The sequence below is a fragment of the Eriocheir sinensis genome, unplaced genomic scaffold (assembly GCF_024679095.1).
Source record: "Eriocheir sinensis breed Jianghai 21 unplaced genomic scaffold, ASM2467909v1 Scaffold97, whole genome shotgun sequence".
Lineage (NCBI taxonomy): Eukaryota > Metazoa > Arthropoda > Malacostraca > Decapoda > Varunidae > Eriocheir > Eriocheir sinensis.
This window is the reverse complement of record NW_026112352.1, coordinates 53,649-70,753: the sequence shown is the minus strand read 5'-3', so window position 1 is coordinate 70,753 and position 17,105 is coordinate 53,649. Positions and strand designations below refer to the sequence as shown.

The following is a 17,105-nucleotide window of genomic DNA, read 5'->3' as shown; positions in this document are numbered from 1 at the left end:
TGAGATCTAAGGTCATACTTGCACTCTTGAACCACACTTGTAGTGACAATCAGAATGGCTTTGTATCACAGCCTCATGTCTCACTGCAAATATATATATATATATATATATATATATATATATATATATATATATATATATATATATATATATATATATATATATATATATATATATATATATATATATATATATATATATATATATATATATATATATATATATATATATATATATATATATATATATATATATATATATATATATATATATATATATATATATATATATATATATTATATATATATATATATATATATATATATATATATATATATATATATATATATATATATATATATATATATATATATATATAGATAGATAGAGAGATAGATAGATAGATAGATAGATAGATAGATAGATAGAGATAGATAGAGATAGAGAGATAGAGAGAGAGAGAGAGAGGGGGGGGGGGGTCAAAAGAGTAATAAAAAATAGGCAACACACTTATACAAGGGATAAAAAAACTGCCTGCTGCAGAAACATGTCTCCCACCGGGTCAGGACTCAACATGCCCTCATCACTGTGCTTGCCATCACCACCTAAACCTGGTGACTTGTGTCTTGAGAGCCTGCCTGGGACAGGGCCACTAGGTCCTGGTGAAGATGCTGTGCCCTTAAAATCTAGCATAGGGCTTTTGAATGTATCCAATTTGGGTTTCTTTTTTCTTCAACCTTTGGAGACATTTCTGTGGACTCTATTCTCATGTTTTCCTCTTTCACTGTTGCTAACCCATTCACCTTTTGAAGGAACTGACTCTACATCTTAGTGCATGGCTCAGAGGGTTTATCAGGCACAGAGTTTTCTAATAACACTTTTTTCACTTCAGGGGCCTCCTCTGACACTGTTGTTGCAACTGTCATCTCACTAGGAGGAGTTAATTCTTCCTCCTTATTTTCCTTTTGTGATTCTTGAGGCACTGAGGACTCAGCTGCTGCCTGCTCTCTCTCCTTCTCTGTGACTGTGTTGGGCTTAGGAGACACAGGCAAGCTGTAGTACCCACTGTCCTTGGCCTGGTCCAGCCTCCCTCTGATGCTGCTTGTGCTGCTGGGTCTGTGACAACACTTTCTTCTGCTATATTATTCTCTGAGCTTATTTTATCTTGCACTGCTGTATGACCTGTTGATTCACTGAATTGTGATTTAGGATTATCAGTATTATCAATGGACTCCTTATCTAGTTGATCACTTGTGTTCTTACTCTCTGCTGGGACCACTTCAACACTTTCTTCCTTTCTGGTGCTGCAGTTTTGGATCTTCTTGTGCTGCAATTTCAGTATTTTCTGGATGAGGCAAGTTTGGCAAACTCTTCTCTGTTTCTGTTATCGTTTCTAGTTGTTGTAGCTGAGAAGTGGAGTCAGCCCCAGACATTTCAGTGACCACTTCATTGTTGCCTTCTAAAATAGTGTCATTTAAGGCAGTGGAACCACTTTCTTCTTCTGATAACCTATCTAGCTCTTCATTAAGCAAGTCATCCAGTTCTTCATTAAAAATATCACTAGATGAAGCTGATACATTAGAAATTTTACGCGTCAACTTGTTTGCTTGACCTGAGTCAACCACAACTCCTTCACCTGAACTATGATTTTCATTTGTTGCTTCAATAATTGAGTTTATGTCATATAGTGAGTTCTCTCTGCTATGAGCATCTTGATAGACTGAGGATGTGGTACTGGCGTGTCTGGAAACCTGTGCTTCGTATCTGTCTTTCATCTCTTCATTTTCTTCTGCAACTCTTTCACTACCACTTGATGCCTCAAAGTCTTCATTTTGTAGTAAATTAGTTGGATTTATCTTTGGTTCTTTTTCCTCTGCACTCTCCTCATCCCAGTCCTCCTGTGCTGAGTCAAAGTCATCATCACTCTCAGGAGTGTTGGTGTAGAAGGTTTCGACTAGACTATCCTCATGTGCCACTGACAGACCCATTTCTCTCCACCTCAGCCTCTGCCACAGTATGCTCCTCTATTCTCACTGTTAAGTGATCATCTCCCACATCCACGGCACTAACTAGTGGAACACTTACAGAGTTATCAGTATCAACATCATGAAAGTTTTCTAATATTTTTTCATCTGTTGCTTCTGCTTCTTTTTTGAGGTCTTCTGTGGAATCGGATATTGGGTCAAAGTCCAACACTACTGCTTCTTCTTCCTGCCAGTGTTGCAATTCCTCAGAGACACTGAGTCTACTTGCCAATTTTGCACTCAGCGAGTCATCATTTTCACTTTTTCTAGAGCTTCGTAAGACAACACACTCATCTCCATTCTCTTCTGAACCTTTTCCAAGATCACCTCCAGCCTGATGGACTTGCCTCTTTTCTTGATTTTCCATGGACGACTCAAGTGTTTTCAGTGTTGTTTCTTCACAGGAACTATTAAGATTACTAACTGACCCAGCTACATTATTTTCTGCTTTCAATTCCTTTGCATTTTCACTAATGCAGTCATCACTTTGTGGGGAACCATTTTCTTGCTTCTCTCTAGCCAGCAAGCAGTCTTCATGGGATGTGTCTGATATAGTTTCTGTATTAGAGTCATCGACTAAAGCATTATCAATAAAAGTTCCTGGCCCTTCCCTAACAGCACCAGCTGCATCGATGTAGAGTTCTGAGGGGCATTCTCGGACGACCCCACTGGCATCTATAAAGAATTCCTTCTCCAGTTCCTGCACTGAAGGGTAATTCTCCTTCCCTTGGGGCGTTGGCGCTTTCCTCTTGGTGGACTTTCTCTTCTTTTCTGCTTTGGACACAACACTGGAGGAAGGACTTGATAAGATTTCCTTTGAGACCTTGTTTGACTTGTTCGCTTCTTCTTTGTCTCCTCAAGCATCTCTTCCTCCTTCCCCTTCCTTCTTTTTTGAACATAGGAAGAAACTTGCTCATTTTGATGGATTTCAATTATTTTTACCTGTTTTTACCTTCCACTCAGCAGTGAGCTTAAAATTTCACAGAAGCTTATATGTTTTAATCTTGTTTATCTATTTTGATCAGTTTCTGCAGCTTAAGTCAGTCATGCAATGATTCACACACTGAAGACTTTTACATGACACTCTTCCATTTCACTCTTCAGCCCTCATATGTCTAGTGAACAGTTACAGTACTGTGGGTAATTCAGTAGAAGTGCAGACAGGATAGGCAGCAGTGCAGGGGTAATTGGGGGTCTCCGACTATCTTGGAGATCGGGGTATCTCAAAGATCATACTGTAAGTGCACTGCAGATAAGGTAACACTTTAGTCCAACCTTTCTGACAATTTTCAACACTCCTTGTTACACTTTGTCACTTTCTGGCAGTATACGAGCACTAAATATTCACATGTTATTGATTCAGTGTCTCATATCCCTGTAATGAAACACTTGACTATTAATTGCGTCATTGGTGACACACTTCCAGTTCCAATAAGATAATAGTGTTGGTGGTAAACTTTGCACCACAACTGCTGTAATAGGTCACCGTGAACCACACATGGCAGTAAAAATTGTATAACAAAATAAAATACATAAAAAGGTAAATAATAAATAAAACAAAACACATAAATAACTATGTATTGTTTTCTGAGAATAATTTGTTTTTCACTGATGTGTGTGTGTGTGTGTGTGTGTGTGTGTGTATTTACCTAGTTGTGAAATACAGGAAAAGAGCCGATTATTATATATATTATAGGCTTGTGCTGTCCCGTCTCCATAACGTTTATTATCCAGTTTGTTGGTGATAACAGCAGTGGTCCCTAATCTTAAGTTAGAGGTCACTATCTGAGCCTCGTTATAGAGCTTGTGGGTGCCTCAAACATGATGATGATCATCATCATCATTTCATTTAACGTCTATTTTCACTCTTCCTGAGCGGTTGGACGCTTTATGGCTCTCCTCCATTCTGTACTGTCTTCTGCACGATGCTCATCCAATCCCATCAAAACCAAGTCTTTCTGTGTACACCTTCTCCACGTTTTTCTACGTCTACCAACTGGTTTCCTTACTTTTATCTCCAATGTGTCCGAAACTCCTTGCACTGAATCCTCCCCTGCTCTCTCTACATGTCCAAACCATCGGAGTCCTTCCCTTCTGAGCACTGTTTCCAGGTCCTCTACTCCACATCTGTTAGCTACATCTGCACTGGACACCCTGTCTTGCCACCTGATCCCCGCCATATACCTGAGCATTCTGCGATCTCTTGCTCTCAATACCTCCATGAATTTTCTAATTTGAGACCATGTTTCTGCTCCATACAACATCACACCCCCGCTCTGCTCTTTAGAGGGATGCTATGATTCACAAGTAGAGAAGCCACCTCTCTCCGCTTTAACCACGCTGCCGCCACTGGCTCTCACTGTCCTCTCCACTCCCGCCTCACAGTCCAGAACATTTCCCAAGTAACAGAAATGTTCTACTTCATCCAGCTTTTCTCTATTTACCTCTAGTTCATCCCTCTCAGTTTCTTGTCCTTGTTGTCTCCTTACACAAGCTTGGCATGTAAAATTCTGCACTCCTCTTACATTTCTGAGGCCTGAGCATCTAAGGTGGCACCACTGACTGCAACCTATGCACAAGACTGAATTTACACCTACTCCCTTCCCACAGCATCCACATGGATATTTTCCTGATTTAATCTTTTCTCTTTTTTCCAGTCAACATCTACTTTGATTTTTCAGTATTAATTTTCAAACCTCAGAAACATGATACAGTTGTACTTTCCCAGACTGTGTGTGTGTGTGTGTGTGTGTGTGTGTGTGTGTGTGTGTGTGTGTGTGTGTGTGTGTGTGTGTGTGTGTAATTTTTTTCCTGGAACTGCTGCCTTACAGTTAGGTAAGTAATTACGGACATTTCCATCACTTAAATGAGGAACGTGGATGGGCGTGGTATTCGCTCTCCCATACCGAAACGATACTGCATTATGTGTAACTAACGAGCATGGAACAGTTAAACTATCTCTCTCTCTCTCTACTTTCCAACATAGGACAAATATGTGCATGACTTAAACACACATGCAAATGGTTAGCAAGGGGCCCTTTGATTCCCGTTTCACACACACACACACACACACACACACACACACACACACACACACACACACACAGTAGCGTCATTGTGTGTGTGTGTGTGTGTGTCACCCTCTTCCCACTATCCCCATGCCGCCAGCCATCCTCCTCCTTCCCCTTCCCCGCCCATTCATCTTTCCAAAAACGACACCTTTCCCCGAGTCCCAACCCCGCCCCGCCCCGCCCCCTCTGGTTCCTCGTCGTCCCGAAAGCTCATCTCATTAGTCACAATTATAGGCCCCGCCCCTTCACCCTTGTTTCCGTTGATATCTTCCACTAAATTGTATCTTTTTAGTTTCCTGGTGCTACTTCCACATGTATCCTTAGTTGTATAATCACACTCTGTACTGCCTGGGGGTTGGGATGGCATGCTCCTCCCTTCTCCTTTGTTGTTTACTTGCAACAATAAACTATCAATCAATCAATCATCAATCTTCCATTTCCGTCTTTCCTTTCATTTCTTGTTTTACTTTACTTCTTCCCTGTCCTTTCATGTCTTCCCTCTATGCACTTGACACCACTAACTCGTTCCCATTTAACTCCGCTCCGTCCCATCCAGCTCCCCAGATTTCAGATTTCAGATTTTTATTGAGAAAAGAGGGGGGATATATACAGAGGAGGGGAGGGGTACATACATGTGACTTTGCCTAACCTAAGCTAATCAAATCAAATGCATGAGGAAGGTAAAAGAGCGGGGTGACGTAAACAGAGCGAAGGTAGGAGAAAGAGGGGCGCAGGGCGGACGGCTTGCTGGTTTTTGTAGTACGTTTGAAGTTCCCTTGAGGAGGCCCCGGGGTGGGTGGGGGCGTTGCCAGCACTACATTACCGCTAATCAGGTTGGAACTTACTAAAAACTTGATAAAGAACCATGTAAAGAAAAACGTAACAACACACTTCCCGTATAAAGGTGTGTGTGTGTGTGTGTGTGTGTGTGTGTGTGTGTGTGTGTGTGTGTGTGTGTGTGTGTGCGCATGGTTGTTCTAGAAGTAGTAGTAGCAACAACAGTAGTAGTAGTTAATAATAATAGTGATGTTGATTAGAAATTCCCCCTCAAGCGGTCAGACGACGGGATTAAAAAGCGTTTAGCGGCCTTTAGCCTTTAGTTTGTCTCTTTTTGTTGGAAATAATGAAAAAAAAAATGCAAACACTTCAGGCGCAGCACACCGTTTCATGAAGCTCACCACTATTACTACCAGTATTGTCTGTTCCATTTGTTACATATAACGTTACTGTCATATTCACTTTCGAGGACTGCCTCTACTGTCAATTTTTAAGCACCAGGCATGCATTAATGACATCAAAAGTTACTATTTTGATTGTCGCGCGATTAATGTTGTCTTTACTATTAAGCCACCAACTCAATCTGCAATCACTAATATGACTACATAAATTGCATTCTTACACCAATATTCATAGTCTCTACGATGGAATATAATTACAATATTTTTTTAACTTTATATAGAACTACTATATAACGACTATTCTCGTCTCTGCTTATATTCCACCAAGTATTAACACACCCACCCCGCCACTCTTAGTGTCATATACAAAACCACTATCACTACAGGATATTTTATGGATGGGTGGTTAGCTTAAGAGACGCGTTCAGCCTCAGTGACCATCCCTCCTCCCCCCTCTCTTTCCTTCCCTGAAGTGTCCTCCAAGAGGTCGAGACACTCTGGGATGGAAGGAATGAGATGTTTGCGTCCTTGATCTCTCCGCGGTGGAATAATCTCCGCCGGAAGGGAATGAGGGACATGCATGAAGGAGTCTGTGTGGTATGGAGAGTGATAAAGGTGAGATGTAATGGTGACTGTGTAGTGCAATTCACCACGGCCTGATCACGAGCTGGACTCATTATCACCAGCAAGTACCGTCCCAATTTGAGCACGGCTCATTAAAGTCGATCTCTGGATACTGCTGGTACTTCCACACACCTCATTCCCCTTGCTCAATCTTCGCCTGGCAGGGTGTGAAGCCTGGCAGCGCAGAGCTATTGGTGTGTGTGTGTGTGTGTGTGTGTGTGTGTGTGAGAGAGAGAGAGAGAGAGAGAGAGAGAGAGAGAGAGAGAGAGAGAGAGAGAGAGAGAGAGAGAGAGAGAGAGAGAGAGAGAGAGAGAGAGAGAGTAAAGTACAACCCAAAGAGGATGTATGCATAAAGTGTATGCGCAATAAAGATAATAAGGAACAGTGTGGAATTAAACATGAAGGGAATGTAAGCGTAGGAAGGTGGCGGGATAAAACAGGATCAGTGTGTGTGTGTGTGTGTGTGTGGACAACCCTTGACAGTGGTGGTGGTGGTGACGTCACTGCCTTATGCTTCAGGCAGTGCAGGGGTGTGCGTGCGTGATATCACAATATAACATTTGTGGTGGTGGTGGTTGTGGTGGTGGTGGGCGCCCCCTCTTCCTACAACCTCTCAATCAGCAATTCAAGGTCGTCACGTCTATCGGAAATCATTTAATTCCTTCGTTCGAGCTGCAGCGTGTTACTACACCATTTCTTCGTGCGTGGTGCGTGCAAGGATTAATGATACTACACTATGATCACTGCTGCTGCTGCCACTACTGCTATACTACTACTACTAGTGATGATGATTCTGCTGCTACCACCCCCACTATCAAAAACATTTTATCAAGCATCCTGGCATTTGCGTTAGTGTTGGCAGAATCGGTGGTGGTGGTAGTGGCAATAGTATTAGAAGTAGCAGTAGTAGTAGTAGTAGTAGTAGTAGTAGTAGTAGTAGTAGTAGTAGTAACTATTTTCATTATTATAATTATTATATCATTATTATTAATGAAGGATTACTTTTTCTCTCTCTCTCTCTCTCTCTCTCACACACACACACACACACACACACACACACACACACACACACACATATATCAGAGGAAACTATGACGTCACGCCTGGCAAGCACTTTATTATGTTTTCTCTCCTCTCTCTCCTTCACCTTCTTTATCAGCTCATATCCGTGTCAACTTGATCAACCTCTCTCTCTCTCTCTCTCTCTCTCTCTCTCTCTCTCTCTCTCTCTCTCCAGAGCCGTGACCTGCTTTCGGGGCACGCTCTTGCATGTCCGCGGAAGGGAAACTGTGCGTGTGTGTGTGTGTGTGTGTGTGTGTGTGTGTGTGTGTGTGTGTGTGTGTGTGTGTGTGTGTGTGTGCTCTCTCTCTCTCTCTCTCTCTCTCTCTCTCTCTCTCTCTCTCTCTCTCTCTCTCTCTCTCTCTCTCTCTCTCTCTCTCTCTCGTAGAACAATCGGGCGGAAAGCGCCTAAGCCCAGCATTGCAATATTATGCGATGCGACCTACTTATTCATTGTGGTGGTAATGGTGGGATGGTTGGGCTACTGGTGGTGGTGATGGTGGAGGCAACACAACATATGGGACGCAGTGACGGACGGAGAGCGGAAGGTGGAGGGGGAGGTGGAGCGCTTGAGTGGAGTTGGTGGTTGGACGGGTGTAGGTGTGAGTTGGGTAAGTAGGTGGATGGGGAAGGTGGGGGGAAGAGGAGAGAGCGAGGAGATGAAGAAGAAAGGAGGTTGAAGGGAAAATATTGTGGAGAGAGAGAGAGAGAGAGAGAGAGAGAGAGAGAGAGAGAGAGAGAGAGAGAGAGAGAGAGAGAGAGAGGAGGTTGAAGGAAAATATTGTGGAGAGAGAGAGAGAGAGAGAGAGAGAGAGAGAGAGAGAGAGAGAGAGAGAGAGAGAGAGAGAGAGAGAGAGAGAGAGAGAGAGAGAGAGAGAGAGAGAGGATGGGGGTGAAGTCAAGCTCTCCTCCCTTTCCATCCTACCCGACCCTCCCCACACACACACATTGACACGCACACACATGACCGTTAACCTCTCTTGGCCTAATACACTCCTCTCTCTCTCTCTCTCTCTCTCTCTCTCTCTCTCTTATATGAAGTGCTTAATCGATAATGACGTATCTTTTTATCTTTTATCTTTGAGAACGTCTGAGTAAGCCTGTGTGTGTGTGTGTGTGTGTGTGTGTGTGTGTGGGGGGAGAGAGAGAGAGAGAGAGAGAGAGAGAGAGAGAGAGAGAGAGAGAGAGAGAGAGAGAGAGAGAGTGTGTGTGTGTGTGTGTGTGTGTGTGTGTGTGCGCCCGCGCGTTTCCCGTCCATGAAATAGTAACACAAGAATGTAAATAAACACAAGGGTTTTCTTAAATAAATAAAGGCATACCTATCTACTCACAGAACGCATGAATAAATAAACCAGTGAAGAAATAAAGACAATAAAAATATATCCGTTGATAAAAAAATATGGGAGGAGACGATGAAAACTTGTAAAGATTGGTATTCTGATACTTGAGAAACGAACACGGATACAAGTATTTATAGAACATTGCCTTTACGGTCAAATATGAAATCAACAGAAAGTGTGTGTGTGAGTGAGTGAGTGTGTGTGTGTGTGTGTGTGTGTGTGTGTGTGTGTGTGTGTGTCCTCTGTACCCATCATCTCTAATACTACCTACTAATCAGCTCTATAATGAGATGGAGGAGCAGGATGTGTGATTTCCTAACATTGTAATCATGCAGAACTACTTGCCTTACATGCCAAGTATTATACGCCTTATATGTCGAAATACCTCTGTGTCTTGTGAGATTGGGTTCCTCCTGCCTTATACGCATATGAACTTTAAAGTGTCTTCTATGGCGTGCTACAAATGTCTACCGCGCAGGCTACAAACGCTAATTATGCCTTGATTGTACCATTAGAATGTTGTTAACTCCAAGAATGTGCCATTACTGCATGTCTTGTATACTGTGCCAAGATGATAACCATTTTCCACCGACTCGAATGTGGAAAAAGTCGTGCTGTTAACAAGAAGAAAGTATCATTACTGTATCTCTTGCATAAAGTACCATGACGCCGACCAAAAAAAAAACACTACCTTTTTTGTGAAGTGTTATTAGTGCAGTGTTTTGAGCGGGAAAAACTGATGTTGAGCGTCTTATATAACGAATCGTGAGGATGTGCCTTACTCTTGTTTTCATTGTTAGGTGTTATCTGATAGGCCATTGTTTTGAGGATCTTACACTTTTCTTACGGTGTGTGCTTAGTATATTACTGCCGCGCCGTGATCATGACTTGTAAGTAGTAACATTAAGTTTGTATTGTGTAACATATAATTCATAATATCAGTTATCATGGTTTTGATATTCTAACTTCCGCCTTCAGCAAAACTTACTGCCATTGGTATGAGTGTGTCCGAAACAAAAGTTAAAATCATGGCTCACCTATAATTATGAACAACGTCATGCATTTGACTCGAGTCCTCAAAAAAACCCCACAAATTATTACAATTTTAAGTTACCTACAACATTCATCAGAGACACGCGCATCTAATTACCATGTAAAGCATACCTATTATTAACCTGAAGAGGATGTGTCTTATTAAAGTTTCACCTGCCTGCAAGAACCAAACCTTTTAAGCAGCGACCCGCTCCCTTACGAGGAGCGCGCCCCGTGAACCCCGCCGTGCTCTGGCATTGACTTGCGGCTTTCTCTCCCACTTTTTGTCCATCTTACAGAGGCAACAGAATGGCTCACTTTTTATGTCCTCGCTCATGGTCCTTCGCCTCCTTACCTACCTTATTCCCGCCATTGTGTGAGAGAAAAATTACGTGTTAACCTCCTTAGCCTATTATGTATAACGATGTAGGCGTAGCGTTAACAAGCGCCTGGCATCACTTCGATGATGGAAGGCTCCTGAACGAGGCAGTTGAAAGCTTTTCGAAAAGCTATTAAAAAAACTGCAAGCGAGGGTGGGGCAAAGGCAGCCCTTGATCAACCAACCCGTAGCGAACTGATACAACTCGTCGCGGCCAAAATATGAGTCACATTTCTGTTCTGTACACAAATGCACGTAGTATTTTACCCAAAAAGGACGAAATTGGGCGTATATTTCAACAGATGTGGCAGCCATCACAGAGACTTGGGCCAACTCTGCACATCTAATATGATCCGATATGTCATTCCCTGGGTACGAAAGCTTCCACAAAAATCGAATGCTCAAAAAAGTAGTAGTAGTAAAAAGTACGCTCCCTGCCATGAAAATAGACAAACAGGACGCAGAGAAATACGATTCCGTCTATGTGGAAATAACCACAAATAATAAGAAACTAACACTTGAAACCGTATACAGGCCCCCAAAACAACAAGCAGCCGACGACACTGCCCTGTACGAAGAGATACACTCTCTAACACAAAGCAAAGAAGCAATAATAATTGGGAACTTTAATTGCCCTAACATTGACTAGGGACTGTTGACTGGAGATCAAGAGGGTAACAGGCTTATAGAAATGGTGGAGGATTCGTTCCTCACTCAAGTTGTAACTCAACCGACAAGAGAAAACAGTCTGCTGGATTTGGTATTTGTAAGTGACCCCGACCTCATTCACAACTGTGAAGTTGTAAAGAAACTTAATGGTTGCGATCACCACTTCATCCGTTTTAATGTCAACATAAGTCACAAATTCGTAGATAATCCGTCAGTGATACCAGACTACAAAAAAAAGCAAATTTCAATTTAGCCCGTGAGCTGCTTCCCCCTGCGCTATTCAGTCGAGTCGATGTAACACAGACATTGGAAGGAGTTTCTTTTCAAACGGAGTCATCCGCCACTGGAACAATCTTCCCTCAGAAGTAGTAAATGCGAATACCATCAACTCCTTCAAATATCGAATCGATCGTCATTTCGTTGCGTCTGGAGTAAACTGAATACCGAGGTGCTTTCAATTGCTCCTCAGGCCCCAAGTGGCTGTCGAGCAGATTAATTCACCCAAAGCGGGCAACCTCGTAATCAGCCAATAGGCTTTCTGTTGCCTGCATATCCATGTATTTCCATGTATTACATTCACTGCATTGATTTAGTTCTAACGTGAATATGATAACGATTTCGTTTAGATTTTAGACAGACTCGTAAGTTGTAATACATCGTGACGAAACAATATATATAAACAAATAATCAAACCCATCCCCCAAAAAATAATATATAGTTTTTGTTCTCTTTTTCCTGCGCCTGCATGGAGACACGTAGCACCAAAACATATATACGAGTGGAGGTGAATGCGAGAATGAGGGCATGAGGGAGAGAGATGATAAAGAGGGGGAGTGGGAGAGAAGGGGGTAAGAGAGAGAGGTGGGAGAGGAGGGAGCGAGGCGGCGGAGGGGAGGAGGAGGAATACAGGTGTTGAGTGTACATACGGGCAGGTGTTCAGAGCAGCGCACACACACACTTTAACCCCACCTCCCCCTCCCCCTCACTCTCTCTCTCTCTCTCTCTCTTCACTAGCCTCTCAAGAGCTCTCCCCAGGATATCAGGAACGCAGCAATAGCTAAGAAATCCTGGTTAATCTCTCTCTCTCTCTCTCTCTCTCTCTCTCTCTCTCTCTCTCTCTCTCTCTCTCTCTCTCTCTCTCTCGTTGCTGGGTATTTGATTTCGTTTACTTCTAGATTAAAAATGGGCAGACTACTCTCTCTCTCTCTCTCTCTCTCTCGTGGCACCGCAAGAGATCAGTCCAGCTGTCGCTACCTACCCTCGGCAAAGCTTTCACCGTCAGCCTCCTTAACCCCTTCAATACAAGCAGACAAAACATAACCTCCATGCCATATCCTGGTTTTACAGACTAGGTAGAATAGTCCAATGACCATGACGCACATACAGCGTCTCTAGGATATGGTTCGAGAGATGAAATGACTCATATACTGCGTCATGGTACTGAAGAGGTTAATCCCCCTCCCCCCCGCCGCCCCTGCCTCGCCCTTCTTACCCTGATCCCGCCCACACACCGCTGCAAGGGCCATATTCTTAACCCGGTAGCAGCGATGGACCAAATTTGTGGCTTTACCGTGTACCAGCGACGGGCCAAATTTCTGCCATGATATAACCCCAAAAAAATAGATGATGCATAACCTGATCACAAATGCGTCGATATATATTATGAAATGGTTTGCGTGAGTGATGTTTTTTTCTCATTTTTTCTCGCTTAGATGGGCCTTTAACCGTGTAGCAGCGACGGGCCAAATTTGTGGCTTTACCGTGTAGCAGCGACGGGCCAGATTTTTGCCATGAAATAAACCCCCCAAAAATAGATGATGCATAACCTGATCACAAATGCGTTGCTATATATTATGAAATGGTTTGCGTGAGTGATGATTTTTCTCATTTTTCTCGCTTAGAGGGGCCTTTAAGAAACATGATTACCGCAGCTACAGGGTTAAAACATTTCGGTCCTCAAGCACACACATTCGACAGGGATTTCCTAGGAGTTGTGAGCATTTCTTTCTGTAGTTTTGTGACCCTGGTGGCAGTCTGATGAAGCTGGTGTACCGTGAACGTGAAGGGGAAAAATAAACATGAGAACGCGATCAACCTCCATTATCGTTCTTTGGAAATTGTTTAAGTGAGAGGTGGAGACGTTTGAGAATAGCGACCTTAATCTCCCTTCTGTCTGTAGTTTTGTGACCTTGTTGGTAGTCTGATGAAGCTGCTGTACCATGAACGTGAAGGGGAAAAAAACTTGAGAACGCGATCAACCTACATTATCGGTCCTTGGAATAAGTGAGAGGCGGAGACGTTTGAGAATAGCGACCTTAATCTCCCTTCTTTCTGTAGTTTTGTGACCCTGATGAAGCTGCTGTACCATGAACGTGAAGGGGAAAAACATGAGAACGCGATCAACCTCCATTATCGGTCTTTGAAAATAATTTAAGTGAGATACGGAGACGTTTGAGAATAGCGACCTTAATCTCCCCTTACTGCTTCGACCTTCATTAACCCCCTGTACCCTGAATGTGAAGGGGAAAAAAACTTGAGAACGCGATCAACCTCCATTATCGGTCCTTGGAAATAGTTTAAGTGAGATGCGGAGACGTTTGAGAATAGCGACCTTAACCCCTTGACCGCGGATTTCCTACAAGAAGACATCACCAAGCTACAGGAATGGAACAAAAAGTGGCTGCTACAATTCAATGAGGAAAAATGTAAAGTCCTGCACCATAGGAGGGGATATCCAGCATAGCAATACCACATGGGAAACACTCCTCTATCCACCACAGAGGCAGAGAAGGACCTGGGACTATATGTTACCAGGCTACCAATGAAAGCCAAATCCGTGCCAATCGCAGCGGACGGGTTAATCTCCCCTCACTGCTTCGACCTTCACTAACCCACTGCATCGCCACCACTGCAGCCCCATAACCTCTTTACCTCACCTCTTATTCACCTCTCTGCTCTCTTTTCTCTTTGCCATATATACGTATAACCCACATTTCCGCCTCACTGGCCACGGGTTGCTAAAGTGTATGCCCTCACTCTACTTTTACCTTTTTTTTATCTATAACTCTTGTTTGCCTCATATCCCTTTCATCACATGCCCCTTAACCCGTCCGCTGCGATTGGCATGAATATCGCCTTCAATGGTAGCCTGAAAACATATACTCCTAAGTCTTTCTCTGCCTCTGTAGTGGATAGTGGAGTATTTCCTATGTGGTATTGGCACGCTGGATATCCCCTTCCAAAATGCATGACTTTACATTTTTCTTCATTGAATTATAGCAGACACTTTTTGTTTCATTCCTATAGCTTGGTGATGTCTTCTTGTAGGAAATCCGCATCCAACGGGTTAACTTCTATCTGATTATTAACTTTATCACCTTTTCCTCGCTAATTAACCCCCTTCTCCCGTTTCTCTCTTTCCTTGCTCTGCCTCTCCCGTTTAATATGAGCTTTCCTTCTTTCTATAACTTTCAATGTGTCTTTCTTTTCATATGATCTTTCCTCCTTTTTACAACCTTCAATGTGTCTTCCTTTTCATATGATCTTTCCTCCTTTTTATAACTTTCAATGTGTGTTTCTTTTCATATGATCTTTCCTCCTTTTTATAACTTTCAATGTGTGTTTCTTTTCATATGATCTTTCCTCCTTTTTACAACCTTCAATGTGTCTTTCTTTTCATATGATCTTTCCTCCTTTTTACAACTTTCAATGTGTCTTTCTTTTCATATGATCTTTCCTCCTTTTTACAACCTTCAATGTGTCTTTCTTTTCATATGATCTTTCCTCCTTTTTATAACCTTCAATGTGTCTTTCTTTTCATATGATCTTTCCTCCATTTTACAACTTTCAATGTGTCTTTCTTTTCATATGATCTTTCCTCCTTTTTACAACCTTCAATGTGTCTTTCTTTTCATATGATCTTTCCTCCTTTCTATAACTTTCAATGTGTCTCTTTTCATATGATCTTTCCTCCATTTTACAACCTTCAATGTGTCTTTCTTTTCATATGATCTTTCCTCCTTTTTACAACTTTCAATGTGTCTTTCTTTTCATATGATCTTTCCTCCTTTTTATAACCTTCAATGTGTCTTTCTTTTCATATGATCTTTCCTCCATTTTACAACCTTCAATGTGTCTTTCTTTTCATATGATCTTTCCTTCTTTTTACAACCTTCAATGTGTCTTTCTTTTCATGTGATCTTTCCTCCTTTTTATAACTTTCAATGTGTCTTTCTTTTCATATGATCTTTCCTTCTTTTTACAACCTTCAATGTGTCTTTCTTTTCATATGATCTTTCCTCCTTTTTACAACCTTCAATGTGTCTTTCTTTTCATATGATCTTTCCTCCTTTTTACAACTTTCAATGTGTCTTTCTTTTCATATGATCTTTCCTCCTTTTTACAACTTTCAATGTGTCTTTCTTATGTCCTTGCGCCCTTTCCAGTCCTCCTCGCCACTGGTCCTTCTAATCACTATTCCTACCCTCCTTCATCCATCTCCTTATTTGCCTATAGCTCCCTGCCTCCTTTTTCTTCTCCTTACCACACTTTCCCCCGTCTCTTGACCCTCCTCCTCACTCCCCTGCTCTCTATCCCTTTGACTCTGCAACCCGCTGTCCCTTACCTGTACTTCCCTCCCTGATTTTTTTCCCCTCCTCTTCTATCACACCTTCCTCTGCCTCTCTTCTACCTCATATTCCCACCCCTACCCTCTTGTGTACTTTCCATTTGCCCGCTGCTTTAATCTCTCCTTGCCATGCCCCCAAATGTTCTTTCCTCTCTTTTTCCACTTTCCTTCGCTTCAATCCTGGTTTCTCTAGCGCTCTCTAACTTTCCCCGTCCTAACCAAAGCCTTCTTCCTTCTTTCACTTCGCTCTCTCTACCTCTTCCCGCCTCTTCCACTGTTTCATTAATGGTTTCTCTAGCTCTCTCTACCTCTCCCCGTCCTAACCAAAGCCTTCTTCCTTCTTTCACTTCGCTCTCTCTACCTCTTCCCGCCTCTTCCACTGCTTCATTAATGGTTTCTCTAGCTCTCTCTACCTCTCCCCGTCCTAACCAAAGCCTTCTTCCTTCTTCCACCTCGCTTCATTCTCTCTGTTTCTCTGGCTCTCTCTGCCTCTCCCCGTCCTAACCAAAGTCTTCTTCCTTCTTCCACCTCGCTACATTTCTGGTTTCTCAAGCTCTCTCTGCCTTTCTTACTCATTCTCATTCTCTGTACTCATTCTCTGTACGCCCTGTTCTTGTTTCGCGCTCCCGCCGCCGCCCCCTTGCCCATGCTGCCCTCATCTCCATCTGACCCTGTGCCCGAGTCGCTTTTCACTTCCCCATCCCCCTCCCACCCCCCCCCTCGCCCCACCACCAGCTTCACCTTGTCACCCCGTCACCTTTCCTACTCCCTTCTCTCTCTCTCTCTCTCTCTCTCTCTCTCTCTCTCTCTCTCTCTCTCTCTCTCTCTCTCTCTCTCTCTCTCTCTCTCTCTCCATCCTGTCGCCTTTCCACTCCTCTTCCTCCTCCACAGCCTCCTCCTAACCACACCTCCTCCTCCTCACCCCGTCACCGCCTCCACCTCCTCCTACTCTCCCTACCTGCTTTCTTTTTTCTCCCTACTACTTAATGTCATTCTCATTCTCCTCCTCTCCATTTGGTTGCCTGGTCTTAAAGGAAATGAAGGACACACACACACACACACACACACACACACACACACACACACACACACACACACACAC

General features: G+C 43.0%; 1 protein-coding gene and 1 long non-coding RNA gene across 29 annotated transcripts in view; both read right to left on the bottom strand.

Annotated features, from left to right (window-relative positions):
• The window catches only part of LOC126995057 (leucine-rich repeat flightless-interacting protein 2-like), a 31,455-nt gene extending 20,754 nt beyond the window's left edge, over window positions 1-10,701 (bottom strand). Inside the window, exon 1 of the mRNA XM_050854349.1 lies at window positions 10,688-10,701. Within this exon, the coding sequence (XP_050710306.1) occupies window positions 10,688-10,701 (14 nt within the window). The remainder of the gene's footprint in view (window positions 1-10,687) is intronic.
• A 2,130-nt stretch (window positions 10,702-12,831) lies between these two features.
• On the bottom strand, window positions 12,832-16,693 carry LOC126995053 (uncharacterized). 28 transcript variants are annotated; one of them, XR_007749862.1, is made up of 7 exons: window positions 15,595-16,693; window positions 15,501-15,547; window positions 15,407-15,453; window positions 15,315-15,359; window positions 15,221-15,267; window positions 14,986-15,173; window positions 12,832-14,891 (listed from the first exon to the last, which is right to left on the bottom strand). It is a non-coding gene; the product is annotated as an uncharacterized LOC126995053 (long non-coding RNA). The 28 variants fall into 28 exon arrangements; XR_007749877.1 differs by lacking the exon at window positions 15,501-15,547 and having other exon boundaries at window positions 15,548-16,693; XR_007749859.1 differs by having other exon boundaries at window positions 15,315-15,453.
• Window positions 16,694-17,105: the final 412 nt, after the last annotated feature.